This window comes from Bufo bufo, chromosome 11 (genome assembly GCF_905171765.1).
Source record: "Bufo bufo chromosome 11, aBufBuf1.1, whole genome shotgun sequence".
NCBI classification, from domain to species: domain Eukaryota; kingdom Metazoa; phylum Chordata; class Amphibia; order Anura; family Bufonidae; genus Bufo; species Bufo bufo.
The window spans coordinates 14,064,160-14,077,943 of record NC_053399.1 but is presented as its reverse complement, the minus strand read 5'-3'; the positions used below and the strand labels follow the sequence as shown (position 1 = coordinate 14,077,943).

Here is a 13,784-nt window from a genome sequence, read left to right as displayed (position 1 = left end):
CAACTGCATTATTTAAAGGGATTCTGTCATCAGATTTAACCCCTCTAACCTAAGCATATGCTCATGTCCAGACTAATAAAAATAATCCTAAACTGGCCTTATTAAACTTCACTGTGGCTCTATTTGCCCAAAAAACAGGTTTCTATAACCTGTCAATCACTTACTTAAGGTGCCCAAGGGGAGGTCCGTTAATACAGGGTGCCCGGCCACACCCCTCGCCGTCCGGTGCCCAGCGCCGCCTTCCCTGTCTTCAGCGCCGCCTTCTACAGCTCAGCGCCGCCTCCGCAATCCTCCCCATCCCTCTGCCAGACCCCGCGCCTGCGCACTAGGCTCAGCCTGATGCACCCACGCGGACTCCTGGCAGCGGTAGGCTCGGGATCTGGCAGAGGGACGGGGAGGATTGCGGAGGCGGCGCTGAAGACGGGGAAGGCGGCGCTGGGCAACGGACGGCAAGGGGTGCGGCCGGGCACCCTGTATTAACGGACCTCACTTTGGGCACCTTAAGTAAGTGATTGAGAGGTTATAGAAACCTGTTTTTTGGGCAAATAGAGCCACAGTGAAGTTTAATAAGGCCAGCTTAGGATTCTTCTTATTAGTCTGGACATGAGCATATGCTTAGGTTAGAGGGGTTAAATCTGATGTCAGAATCCCTTTAATAGTGTGGTGTGGGGATGTTGGGGTGGGAGGTCCGAGAGGTATGTGGGGGTGGGAGATCCGGGGGGGGGGGGCCATAAATTTTTTTTGCTATGGGGCCCAGTCATTTCTAGCTACGCCCCTGCCAGTGTCCTCTCAAACAGCTAATTGTCGGGGGTCCCGGGTGTTAGACCCCCCACCGATCAGATACTGAGGACCTATCCAGAGTCTAGGTTATAAGTATTTAAATCTTGGAAAACCCTTTTAAATTGTGTGGCCAATGACCATGTACTGACACTAGGTGGAGCCCTCTGACACTAGGTGGAGCAAATCTTTTCTGGTGCATTCATTGCCAGATATTGTTTATGTGGTTTCTGCACAGGTTGCAGTCACATCGCTCTTCTTGCTGCAAAATATATATATATAGATATTGGTGGTATAGTGAGAGGGTCCAACCATTGGGAACTCCACCAGTCCCAAAAATAAAGAGGGCATTTAACCCTTTCAGGCCCGGAGTTTTTTGTTTTTTTTTGCGTTTTCGTTTTGTGCTCCCTGCCTTCCCAGAGCCATAACTTTTTTATTTGTCTGTTCACATAGCCATATGAGGGCTTGTTTTTTTTACGGGACAAGTTGTACTTTCCAACGCATACGATTGTAGTGGGAAGCGGGATTTTTTTTTCCAAATGAGGTGAAATTGCAAAAAAAAAAAAAAAAAAAAGCGATTCCACCACAGTTTTATATTTACGACGTTCGATAAAACTGACCGGTTACTTTTATTCTACAAGTCAGTACGAATCCGGCGATACCTTATATGTATAGTTTTTCTTGCGTTTTGATTAAAAAGTGTGTGTGGGGGGGGGGGGGGGGGGGATCGTTTAATTTTTTTGTCGCCATATTTTGACCCCTATAACTTTTTTGTAATTATGTGTACGGAGCTGTATGGGGGGGGGCTCATTTTTTTGCAGGGCGATCTGAACTTTTCATCGATGGCATTCTGGGGTGTGTATGACTTTTTGATCACTTTTTATTTAAATTTTTTTTGTAGAAAATGAAGCGACCAAAAAACGACGAATCGGCCATTTGGACGACACGCTTTTTTCCGGTTTGCTGTTTGCCGTATGGGGAATATATTTTTATACTATGGGCGTATTTTCGCCGTGCCCTCTGCACTTAAGACAGGACCAGGCAGTGAAAATAGATTCACACCTGGCCAACATGCAGAGTGTGGCAGTTGCAGAGAGAGCAGAGCCTCTAGGTGTAATGTCAACGCCCCCGTTGCTCCTAGAGGCTCATTTGCATATATTAAGGCATCCTTTTTCTCAGCAGTGCGGACACATATGAACACGGGACCAACACAGACGCCTTCAGCTGCCAAGAGCACATGTAACAGGTCAGCCAGTGTCATAGGGACAAAACTGCTGACAGATGCCCTTTACCCTACAGAACGAATATTTTCCTCCTTGCACTTTGCCAAAAAACCTGCATCTATTTTCACACAGATTTGCTGCGGGTTTTACTCTATGCATTTCAAAATCCGCAGATTAGTTTCCAAGCAGATGCTGCAGATTTTTTTCTGCATTGTACAATTCATTGGCAGAAAATTCAGAGCACATCTGTCCACCAAAATCCCCCCAAAAAACGTACATAAAATGGTGGCAGGTACCTGGATTAGCCCTATGGAGTGGGCTTACCATGGGCAGATTCTGCGGCAGACGGTCAGCCTTGAATTTCTTTCAGGATAGAGAATCCTACGTGTATGTTCTGCGCTGGCTGACCGTCCGCACCCTTTAAGAGGATAACTCAGCGGAGTAAATAGTCATAGTGAGGAAAAAACACACGGCGGCAAAAGACAATAATTCTGCTGGATTCCGGCCAATTTGTGCAAAGTTGTGTTTTTTATTTTATTTTTTGGAGCGCTGATGCCTAAGACCTCAGCGAGGACAGTTGGGATGTGGGAGGAAAGCTGTTTTTCTCCATTGAGAGCTGAATAGTCAACCCCATCCTCCGTTATCCAGAGCGGATATTACAAAGGATGTAAAAGAAAACAAAAAAAAATGTATATATAAAATTCTACACTAAATTGGTTTCCGTAGCTGCAGATTTGGATAGAATTCCCATTATAAACTATTTTTAATAAAAGGGGGGGGGGGGGGGGGGGTGGATTGTGTGACCTCTTGAATGAAGGAAGTAGCTACAGTAAGTGACCGCCAGCTACGAAGCTAGCATTCAGTCCCCCAGGCTTCAAGGAAATGCACAGCGCCTGCTTTCCGCTTGTCTTTTAGGACAGATTTATTAAAGTTTTCGTCCTGTTGAAAAATATTCTACAGTTTTCAAACCAGCGCCTGGGTCTGAATACTTTTGTAATTGCATGTAATTAAAAATTTAGCATAGACACTGAGTTATTCAATAAAATATATCTGTATAGCGCCACCTGCTGTTAGTTTTTTTTTCTTATTATTTATTTCTTTGACCTGCTCATTGAGATGGCCGCACATGCTCAGTTTCATCCTACAACTGCCTCCTGAGCTGTGATAGGGAGAGTATGGACACGCCCCTGAGCTGTGATAGGGAGAGCATGGACACACCCCCTGAGCTTCAGAAGAAAAGACACTCCCCCTGAGCGGTCTGATTGTGGAGATCTCCGGATCCATGTGAGGTCCAGGGCTGATTCTGGCTTTGGTAGAAAGAGATTGTCATGTCCTATATGAGGTTTCATTTTTTTTTTACATAAGTCTTGGGATAACCCTTTTAAGCCTTACGCCCCACTTGCATGTCGGCTTTCCCATTCAGGACTTCTGGAGAACCAAACACACCCGAACATTACACCGACAGCCCAGGTATTTCAATGAGAACTGTGTAATACTTAATTTACCCTGTAGAGGCACTGCAGAAAACACTTGCTGTCAGGTGTTCTGTCATCTATAGAGCTCCCCGCAGTGGGTCCTTTAAACATCATGGGACTGTCCTAAGTGGACAACCCCTTTAAAAGGAGGATGATTCAATCCAAGAATCTATAGAGTGAGGAAGGACCAACGTAAAACTACCTCTCTCAGGGACTTTTTCTGTGGATCAACATAAGTGAGAAAATCACAAATCAGTTGACCTGGATAGAATTGTAACTTTATTTAAACCTTATAACTCACAAGATGACAGCCGCCATATTGAAAGTCATATTCTTTATTGATTCCAAGTAATACACCAAGAGCTTGAAAGCTTGTCAACGGCACGTGTAGATGAAGTGCTATGCAGAAATGTCTACAGGAACGGTAGGTCCCACCCCCTTTTCATAGCCCCGCCCACCCCGTTAAAAACCCCAAATCACTATTTTTAGCTGTAGATAATGGCGGCATTCCAGTTAAAATTTACAGTGTGCAAAAGAACAAAATGTAAACCTTTTTTTTTGAAAAGCGGTAATCTGTACACAGGACCATTTTGTACAAAATATGAAGTCTAAAGTTTTATTACTTAATACCATAAAACAAAGTACAATGTATGTACAATATTAAAACAAAGCCATACTAAAGCCACACTAAAAAGACACTCGTCATGGTACTGTTGATATTCCTCATGTACAGGTAAAATCTCTGAAAGGTGTGTACAATAAACTTTATCGAGAAAAAACAGTCACCAAAAAAAAAAATTATAAAATAAAAATAAAAATCTACCGGGCCTGTCCCCCATGGTATACATATTAGTTTGGTATAAGTCTACAGGGCCAGGAAGATTAAAACACAAAATGGTTATTCGAGACCAAGTATGGAATTTTCGGAAAGTCATTTTTGTTTGTTTCCATGGCAAAAAAAATAAAAATTCAAAATTAGAGAGGAAAAAAAATATTTCCAAGCAGCCCCTCCTCCTAGGGTTTCCCCTATTTGGTGAATGTTAAATCATCAATAAAGAGCACAAATAATATCTAGACAATATTAGATGATTGGTAGAAATGGAGTATTACACAGGCAAACAAACATGGCTATAGCAGGTAGGTCGGAAAGAGGGGGGGGGGGGGGAAGTTTAACTTTTTTTTTTTTTTAAAGAAATACATTGCCCTTGGAATCAAACAACCAAACTCGAAAAAAAGAAAAACAGCAAAAGATGGAAGTTCAAACAATGGTATACCATATATACATATAATGTACAAGCACCCAGTGTCCCTTAAAAAGATGGCGTCGCTGCTCCTAACGTGAAAGGATCTGTAAAGCGATACTTCAAGTTTAACAGGAGGGGAACAAACCGGCAACGACTTTGTTTAAACACACGTCCTGGAAGATCGCCCAACCTGCGGACCTTGTGCAAGTAGCAAAACTGACAAAAATCTGAATATTTAAAGGGAACCTGTCGCCAACCTGTGGGAGGATGAAGGGCTGAGTACATGTGCCCGAGTCACGAGGGTGGAGTTGGTCTACAGAGAATTCAGGCTGGCCCCATGCACCTCGTCATCCCAGGCCTCGCTTCACGCACACATGCTCTGAATGTGGTTTGTGACAATGTAACCGGCCTGAAAGATACACTGTCCCCATTCAGACTTCTCTTAAAAAACAGCTGCGCCCCCATGACTCTATACAGGTACTGGCGTACAGCCATCTTCTTCTCCATGATGCCAAACACTACAAAGAGCCCGGTACCGTCATGGATAACAGGTTGGTGGCAGTTTAATTTTAAATTTTTTAATTTTTTACAAAAATCTGATTAATACGGCAGTAATAAATAGGCCTTTTAAGGCTAAAAGAGATGGTTAGGTACTTGCTAGGGGAAACAACGGGTCTCACATGACTTGTGCGAGTGGTACTGTTCTGTCAAGCCAGAAGTCAAACCATGCCAGCTACTACCTTTGACCTTATTAAATCAGATTTTTTCCAAAAATGTTTTCAGTAGACCCAATCTAAGCAAAGCTTGGCATAGGCATTGAGATAAGTCTTTGGTCTGGTGCAAGTTTTATCACTTTGCCGACCTCTGAAGTGAATCGATCTTGCCAAGTTTGAGATTTGCTTTAGGAGGATCTAGAAAAAACAATTCTTTAATTTCTAGTTGGGTAGGAGGGGGTCATAGAAAAAAATTAAAAATAAAAAAAGTTTGAGCATGGGTATCAAGCCAAGAGGACAAGGTATGGATTATCCAAGGAGAAACTGCCCACCCTCAAAGTCTTGCTAGGCTGATCTCTAGTGGGCCCCTGTGCCCACTGTCATCGGATCCTGCCGATGGTCACCTACACGAGCCTATGGCTGCACAGAGGACCAGAAGGGGTGATTGTTGAAGCCAGACGCGAGACATTTGACTCTTAATACTTTACAATTTGTGGCAAGAAATATATATATATAAAAAAAAAAAATATGCAAAAATAAATACTGGCCAAAAATAAAATCTACAAAAAAAAATAACAGCACAATATTTTGGCGCTTTGCCATCATGAAACCTTGGTGAATGTTTAGCAGCATCTAAAGTTAAACAGCAATTTGCCCATATTTACAGCCTGTTTAACGGTGAGCTCTGCGGACTTCCACCTTAAATCGTCCTCATCCTCCTTTATTACAATTTCTTTGACTGTACTCAACCCCTTTATATAAAACGTTTGCAAATAATCCAAAAAATATACGGTACACATTTATCAGCCGCCAACAGCCTATGCCGTCTGCATGCATGCTACTGGCAGATAGAGTATAAAAACCAACAAAATACCCCTAAGGATCTACTGTAAAAAACGAGAGCAAAAAGGAAACAAAAAAATAATAAAAATAAATAAAAAGTCTCAGCGCCCGTGCCCAGGAACAAGATCAGCAGTGAAACTGTATTTTATTTCAAGAACAAGAACACATTTTTGAACACAATTTTTTTTTTGTTTTTATCACCTTGATTTTTTTTCTTCCCTGTTTTTTTTTTTTTTCCTTTTTTCTTTTTAAGTTGCTTGATTGACCCAATGGAAACACAACGGCTTGGTTAGTGCACTTTCTAGAAATGGCATTGTAATACTTTAAAAAAATATATATATGAGGATGACGGCGACTGACAAGAATATGGCTTTCAATACATGGGGGAAAAAAACTACAACAGAATGAGAGGCTCGTCTGAAGCAAAACAATATACATAACTGAAGAAAGGATTAAAAAAAACAAAAAAAAAAACAAAAAAAAAATAAAAAATCGCATAGACAGGAAAAACAAAAAAAAGTTAGCGCATAAAATTCTATGCAGCACATGCAGTTAAAGCCTCCATTTTTGTTCCCCCTAGTTGAAATTAGACCAGACACTCTGTTAAAAGAGATCACAGGAAAGGTTAGTAACATGGACCAGTACAGGAGAGGTCTCTCTGCAGCACCATCGTCGTTTTGCATGGCTGTCATGTGGTTCGCGATCGCGGCGAAGTGGGTGGCGGTCTACAGACGGTCCACCTCTTGTAGGATACCGGTAACTGTGTGTAAGCAGTCGCTGGAGTGGGTCGGCGATTAACACGTAACCCAATGTTCTGCATATTCGATAAAAAGTTTGTGTATTTTTTTTTTATTTTTTTGTTTTTACCATTGTTTGAACATCTGATCTTAGGCTGTACATCGGTTTAGGTTATTGCCTACAGAACTGGGTTGAAGAAAACTGACTGCATGAAACAGACCGGTATGGCACAAAAAAAATAAAAAAAATCTGCTGTGTAACTGCTTCCGGAAAAAAAATAAAAAATAAAAAAAAATCCACAAAATATTATAACTGTCATAGTCTAATGCCCGTCATGTGTTATTAAATCGTCAGCTCTGCAATGAGATTCCAAGGCTTTCATGGTATAGATGTCCTGAGGCAATTCTGACTTGCGTCGTACGAGGGGTCTTTCCTTCTTCAGATCTTTTTGAGCCTGGAAATAGGGGTAAAAACAAAGAAAACAAAAAAACAGGATAAGAAACTTTCATACTGCTATAGAAGCTATGACCATGTATGAAATGGACTGGTCACACAAGCAAGGCTTGCCTGTGGCACCATGTGCACCCCTTCTTGTCTAGGCAATCATATCACCGGTTGCTTCTCCTGCAAAGCATCGTACTAGAAGCCTACAGCTATCAGGGCATGTTGGGAGTTGTAGTTTTGCAACAGCTGGAGGGCCGCAGGTTGGGCATCCTTGTACTAGGCAACTTCAGATCTCCGCCATCACTTAACGGGGCAGTGCGGCAATCAATATCTGATCGGTGGTGGTCTGACTCCCAGCACTCCCGTCTATCACCTGTTTATAGAGGAGAAGGTGGCGCTCGTGCGAGGGCTGCTTCTTCTTCAAGGTCAAACTGGGAGGGGGGGGGGGGGGGGGGGGTTGTCCAGGGGGTCAATCTCCTTCGGTCCCCAGCTGTCTTCACTGAGTTTCAGTCCCCGCGTGTAAACTTTCAGCTCGGACAGGGGTCAATGCAGTCAATGTTGGGCCCCAACGGCGATGTGTCCCCAAACGCCAAGTCACTGCTGCAGCCAGTCATTGACCTCCATTTGTGTCGGAAGTTTACACGCGGGGACCAGAGTTCAGTGAAGACAACCAGGGACCGACTGAGCAGGCAAGTACGCCCTGGCGGGAAGGGAATGGTATGCAAAAAAGAAAAAAAGCAATTTTGGACAACCCCTTTAAGAGTTCCCCCACATTACCACATACTGTATCTATCCATGCATTTGTCCCTCATCAGCAACTGACACAAGGCGACCCCATCAGCCAGATTTACTAGCATGCTGGAATGAAAGTGACAGTAAATGATGATAAATCAGTGTCAAGGCTGCATCAAAAGAAGAGCCCGTTACCTGAGATGCCTCTTCCCTCACCGTCTTCTTAAGCATCTGTACATCTTCAAGTAAAGGTCCATCGGTTTCCATTGCAACAGGACTGTTCAGAGCGGACGTGTCAGTATATATGGGGTACTGAAATGTAATAATGTAGTAATCAGCTGAAGGGTAAAAAGAAAAAAAAAAGAGCCGCATAAGAGTGGCCGCAGCATGAAAAGAGGGGACGCCCCCCCATGGATAGGGTCATAGGGGTTTCTGGTGATATTATCAGGTACTGGGGAAATAGAAAAACCCAGGGCCGGCATCAGCACCCGGCATACCCGGGCAAGTGCTGGGGCCCACTGCTCCTGGGGAATGGGGCCCAGTGCGCCACTATGAGCGCTTCCATCAATACAGATCTAAGTGCTCATTGCTAGAGCTAAGTCACATGAAAGCCTTTTTTAGCAGCATGCAGAGTCGGCTGCCGCTGTCCCCCTTACAAGCCTCCCTGCTGTGGAGCTTCAGACACGCCCCCTCTTCACTGCAGCAGAGAAGACACGCCCCCTCTTCACTACAGCACCTTACAAGCTTCAGACACGCCCCCTCTACACAGGACGTGCTGCCCGAGGAGGAGAGAGAACCCAGCGGAGCAGGTGTGAAGAGATGCAGACATCTGTGAGCGAGTCTTCTCTGTAGGACAGGGTGGAATGCCCCTTGTATGAATCCCCCTCAGAGCCCCTTCCACCTCCCCAGGCCGCTGTCTCACTCATCTGCCTCTCATTATGGTGGTGTCTAAACCGCATGCACCATAAGGACCTTCTAACGTCACAGGGTCATGTGACTGTGCCCCCTTATACCCTGCATTGTGCCCCCTTACCATACCCTGTACAATGCCCCTAGTCATTCCCTGTACTGTGTCCTCTTATACCCTTTTATCCAGTCATTGTATGGCGGTGTTATCCAGTTACTGTATGGCGGTTTTATCTGGTCACTGTATGGAAGTATCCAGTCACTGTATGGAGGTGTTATCCAATACCTGGATGGCCATAACTGTACCCCCTTCCCTGCCCACGCCACCTTTTTTTTTAGACCTGGCATGAGTGGGGAAAAGTTGCAGATTGCTGACCACCAGGACGTGCTCTCTGTCAGTACATGGCGGCCCCCCTCTCTGCTCCGCTGTGTACCATTGCTTATTCTGACACTAAGGCTGGGTTCACATCACATTTTTGTCATCCGTTTAATTTATACCAAAAACGTATACATTAACAGATGCCTCAGACTGATGCCATACAGTGGCGGCCGTTCACCATACAGTTCCATAGTAAAAAAAACATATGTTAACGTATGTATTTTTTTACTGGACTCTGCAGGATACGTATACAAAAACATGCTTTGCTGCACATTTGTATAAGGTACCTTTTTTGTATACATCAAACAGATAGAAAACCGTGATGTGAACCCACTGGGGGGGGGGGGGGGGTCGTACAAAAATTTGCTGTGGTGCCCAGTCAGTTCTAGCTAGTGAGGGCCTCTTACACAGTATAATGACCCCCAGTGCCCCCCATACAGTATAATGACCCCTAGTGCCCCCTCCATACAGTATAACCCCCCCTAGTGTGGGTGCCATTCTGAATGGGGAGCGACTGGGGGTCATTATTCTGAATGGAGGGCCACTGTGGGGTCATACTGTGTGGGGGGCCCACTGAGATCACACTTCAGTTATTTGATCAGTTATTTCCGTCAGGCATTGTGAACCAAAACCAGCTGCGGGTCAAAAACAGAATAGGTGCAACTCTTTACATTACACCTATTCTCTGAGTAGGCCTCACTACTTGTATTGGCTCGCAATATCTGAAGTAAATAACTGACCAAATAACTGAAGTTTGGCCTAACCAGTGATTTTCATTTTTTATTTTAAAGCGGACAAAAATTGCAGCAGAGCCAGGACTACAGTTAAAGGGATTCTGTCACCTCTTTTTACCCTACAGAGATGCGGACATGCACGGCTAGATCGCCGCTAGCATGTCCGCAATATATCTGTCCCATATCTGAGTGGTTTTATCGAGTGTAAATTAGCCCGCTCCAGAACGGTTAGTCAGTCCCTTGGGCTCCTTACCAGGCGGATTTACATATATTATATATATATATATATATAGAAGGAGGAGAAAATCCGGCGGGAGCACCATTCACGGTGTGGGTGCAACGTCCAGCACAGGGTAACGGTAATACCCCAAGTATTGTAGAGATAAAAGAAGTCGGACTGCACTCCAAAATAATAGTGAAATACACGGTTTATTCACCCATAGTATGGCAAACTTGCGACGTTTCGGCTCACCAGAGCCTTCCTCAAGCTTGAGGAAGGCTCTGGTGAGCCGAAACGTCGCAAGTTTGCCATACTATGGGTGAATAAACCGTGTATTTCACTATTATTTTGGAGTGCAGTCCGACTTCTTTTATCTCTATATATATATAATTTTTACACTCAATAAAACCACTCAGAGCTATGGGACAGATATATTGCGGACATGCTAGCGGCGATCTAGCCGTGCATGTCCGCATCTCTATAGGGTAAAAAGAGGTGACAGAATCCCTTTAAGACTGACACCTCACCTAACAATAGACTTCAATTCAATTCCAAATCTGCAGAAAGCAGGATAACAGCCCCAAGACTAATTTCAGTGTTGGTAATCTAGCAGAATTAAAGAACCCGCATTTTTTTTTTTATTACTATTATTATTTTTTTTTAACAGCCAGCTGAGCCAACACATTCTGTAACTTGAGCCGCGACCCACACAAGAGATTGGATTCTGTGCAAGGAGTGCTGGAATCTCAGTATCCCCCCCCCCCCCCCCCCCCCCCCCCCCACACACAGGGCACCCGGGGGGCGCTCTGTAAACACTGCTACTTGTCAGCGATAACCACAGGATGGGCCTGTCACTCTCCCCGCATTTGGCCGCCGGTGGCTGCTCTCCATTTTTAAGCATTTGGCTTCAGTTAGCGGCTATTTCTGACACAATAAGAGATAAAGGGACCTGCTGATAAAAGGCCGAGATTACAGGAAGCAGCAGCCAATTCTATAGGCGATGAACGCAGTTGCTGCCGTTTCCATGAGACCATCTGCAGTGCCAACCATTAACTACAAAAAAATAAAAATATATTCTTATCTGAGTGGGCTATGGACATTAGAAAGGAGAACAGCAGGTGGGGGGGGGGTGAGGGCAAAGTACTCTACACGTACTCTATTTGCCCACATACAGCTCCTGCCCCCATGCCTGCTCCCTGTGCCAGCCCCTGCATCAGTGCATCTGCCCCGTGCCAGCCCTACATCCGTGCCAGCCCTTGCACCCATGCCTGCTCCCCGTTCCGGCCCCTGCACCCATGCCTGCTCCCCGTTCCGGCCCCTGCACCCATGCCGGCCCCTGCACCCATGCCTGCTCCCCGTGCCGGCCCCTGCACCCATGCCTGCGCCCTACTGTATATACACAGATACTGGTGACCGACTGAAGCAGATGTATGTGTTCTACCCTATTCTGTATAAAACATGGCTGGACCAATGTCCAACTTGAGCACTCTTACCTCTTGTATCACCTCTATTTCCTCAGAGATTGCAAGCTCCTGTGAGCAGAACCCTCATTCCTATTGTGTTACTCTGTAATGACTGATTTTGTCTCTACATGTTCCTTCTGAATTGTAAAGCGCTGATGAATAGGTCGGAGATATATATAAATGTAGATTAATATGAAACTTTATAGACAAAGCCAACAAAAAAGTCTTTTACATGATGGGGTGTAAATGGGTTCTCCCACGATATATCGCCTATCCACAGAATAGGTGATAAGTATCCGATTGGTGGCGATCAAACGGCTGAGACCCCCACCGATCCCTAGAATGGGGGGTCCGGAGTCCACCAAGTGAATGCAGCAACAGTCAAGCACATGTGCTACTTCTCCATTCATCGGTGTGAAACTGCCAGAAATAGCAGAGTACAGTACAGATGAATCGGACAGCCCCCCAAAAAATCTGCAACAAATCAGTTGTGTATGAATGGACCCTTAAAAAGCTCAGTGACCCCTGATATAAAGTTATCACAATACACACCTGGGGTTTGGATTTGGCTAGATTCTCAATTTTAACCCAAGCGTCTTCTCTTTCTCTTAGCTTTAGCTTTTCCCTGGAAGGCAGACATACAGAAAAAATATATAATCTATAAAACGGGTCCTGCAATCCTATCAAAATCCTCTACATAAATCAAACTAGGCAGTAAATCATACGGTATAAGAGAACTGCTGGATGGTCCCGCGTTAGAAATACATGCCCGCTTTATTCAAAGAACAGCACCACCCCTGGCTAGTGTCTGCTACTGCAGCTCAGCTCCGTTGAAGCCAATGGGCTTCAATGGAAAGGCACGGTGCTATTTTTCGTCAAAGGGTATTCTCATCTAGGACATTTATGTAATATCGACAATAGGCTATGACAAATGTCTGATCGGGCCCCATTCTTGAGATGGGAGCAGCTCTCCGAGGTGGAACCCACACCTAACGTGAATGGAGAGCAAGACGCACATGCGCAGCTTTCTCATTCACTGCTTGGGTCTTCCAAAATAAACAATGTCTGGCTTGGCTATATTTAGAAGTCCCATGGTAGTGAATGGAGGGGTGGCTGTTGTGACGACATGGTCATCAGTTTGAGTTAAATTAAATGTGTATTGGTGTTGGATATGTGTAATTATACAAAACCGTGTAACTTGATATCAAAAGACTGTCAGCACCCCCCCCCCCCCCCCCTTCGTTATCTCCCATTGTACTCTGAAAGAGCTCAGGACAATGATATTTTGGCGAGGCTCCTGCTAGGGCTGTCTGGAGCTATTTTAGCAGGCGGACCCCTGTGGTGTGGTGCAGACAATGTCTGGGGAGGGGAAGGGGGATGTAATGGGATTACAGTTTCATCTGATCACTTTCTGTATATACGTTTGTGCAGTTGCTCAATAAAGCAGACTTGATTTCACCTACACTGACTGGGGAAAACTGACCAGCGGTTTGCAATATCTCCCGAGTAAGGAAGAATACAGAGGCGGACATACTCTTCCTGAGTATTGGTGGTCCGTCACACTGGTGGCAGCAGTGGGATTGCTTCCTAGTGCGAGGAGCAGCACCTTAGAGACACAGGTAACGTCTGGATTTATAATTAGGGCAACGCTAGTACTCGTACAGCGCCCCTGGCTACAGCAGCATGGAATCAGCTAGTTCTTGGACAGCGTTCCATGATGAAGAAGAGGATCACCCGGATTACAGGGATGCAGTCCGGAAAGGCGTATGGCACGAGGCCCTGGAGGACGTGCAGCGTCGGCGGGGTGAGAGAGTCTCCCCAGTGAGGAGCAGAGGATGCGATTGGAGCTGCGAATGCCTCTACTGGGAGAGCAGCCCCTGAAGGGCTGGGTGT

General features: G+C 45.0%; 1 protein-coding gene across 2 annotated transcripts in view; it reads right to left on the bottom strand.

The window, feature by feature from the left end:
- Nucleotides 1-5,301: 5,301 nt before the first annotated feature.
- The window catches only part of PPP2R5C (protein phosphatase 2 regulatory subunit B'gamma), a 64,392-nt gene continuing 55,909 nt past the window's right edge, over nt 5,302-13,784 (bottom strand). The window contains exons 14-16 of one of the 2 annotated variants that reach the window (XM_040411598.1): nt 12,444-12,516; nt 8,385-8,501; nt 5,302-7,467 (exon numbers count right to left, since the gene is read on the bottom strand). In XM_040411598.1, coding sequence (XP_040267532.1) covers nt 7,336-7,467; nt 8,385-8,501; nt 12,444-12,516 — 322 coding nt within the window. In that variant the 3' untranslated portion in view covers nt 5,302-7,335. The remainder of the gene's footprint in view (nt 7,468-8,384; nt 8,502-12,443; nt 12,517-13,784) is intronic. The other variant, XM_040411600.1, reaches the window with a different exon arrangement.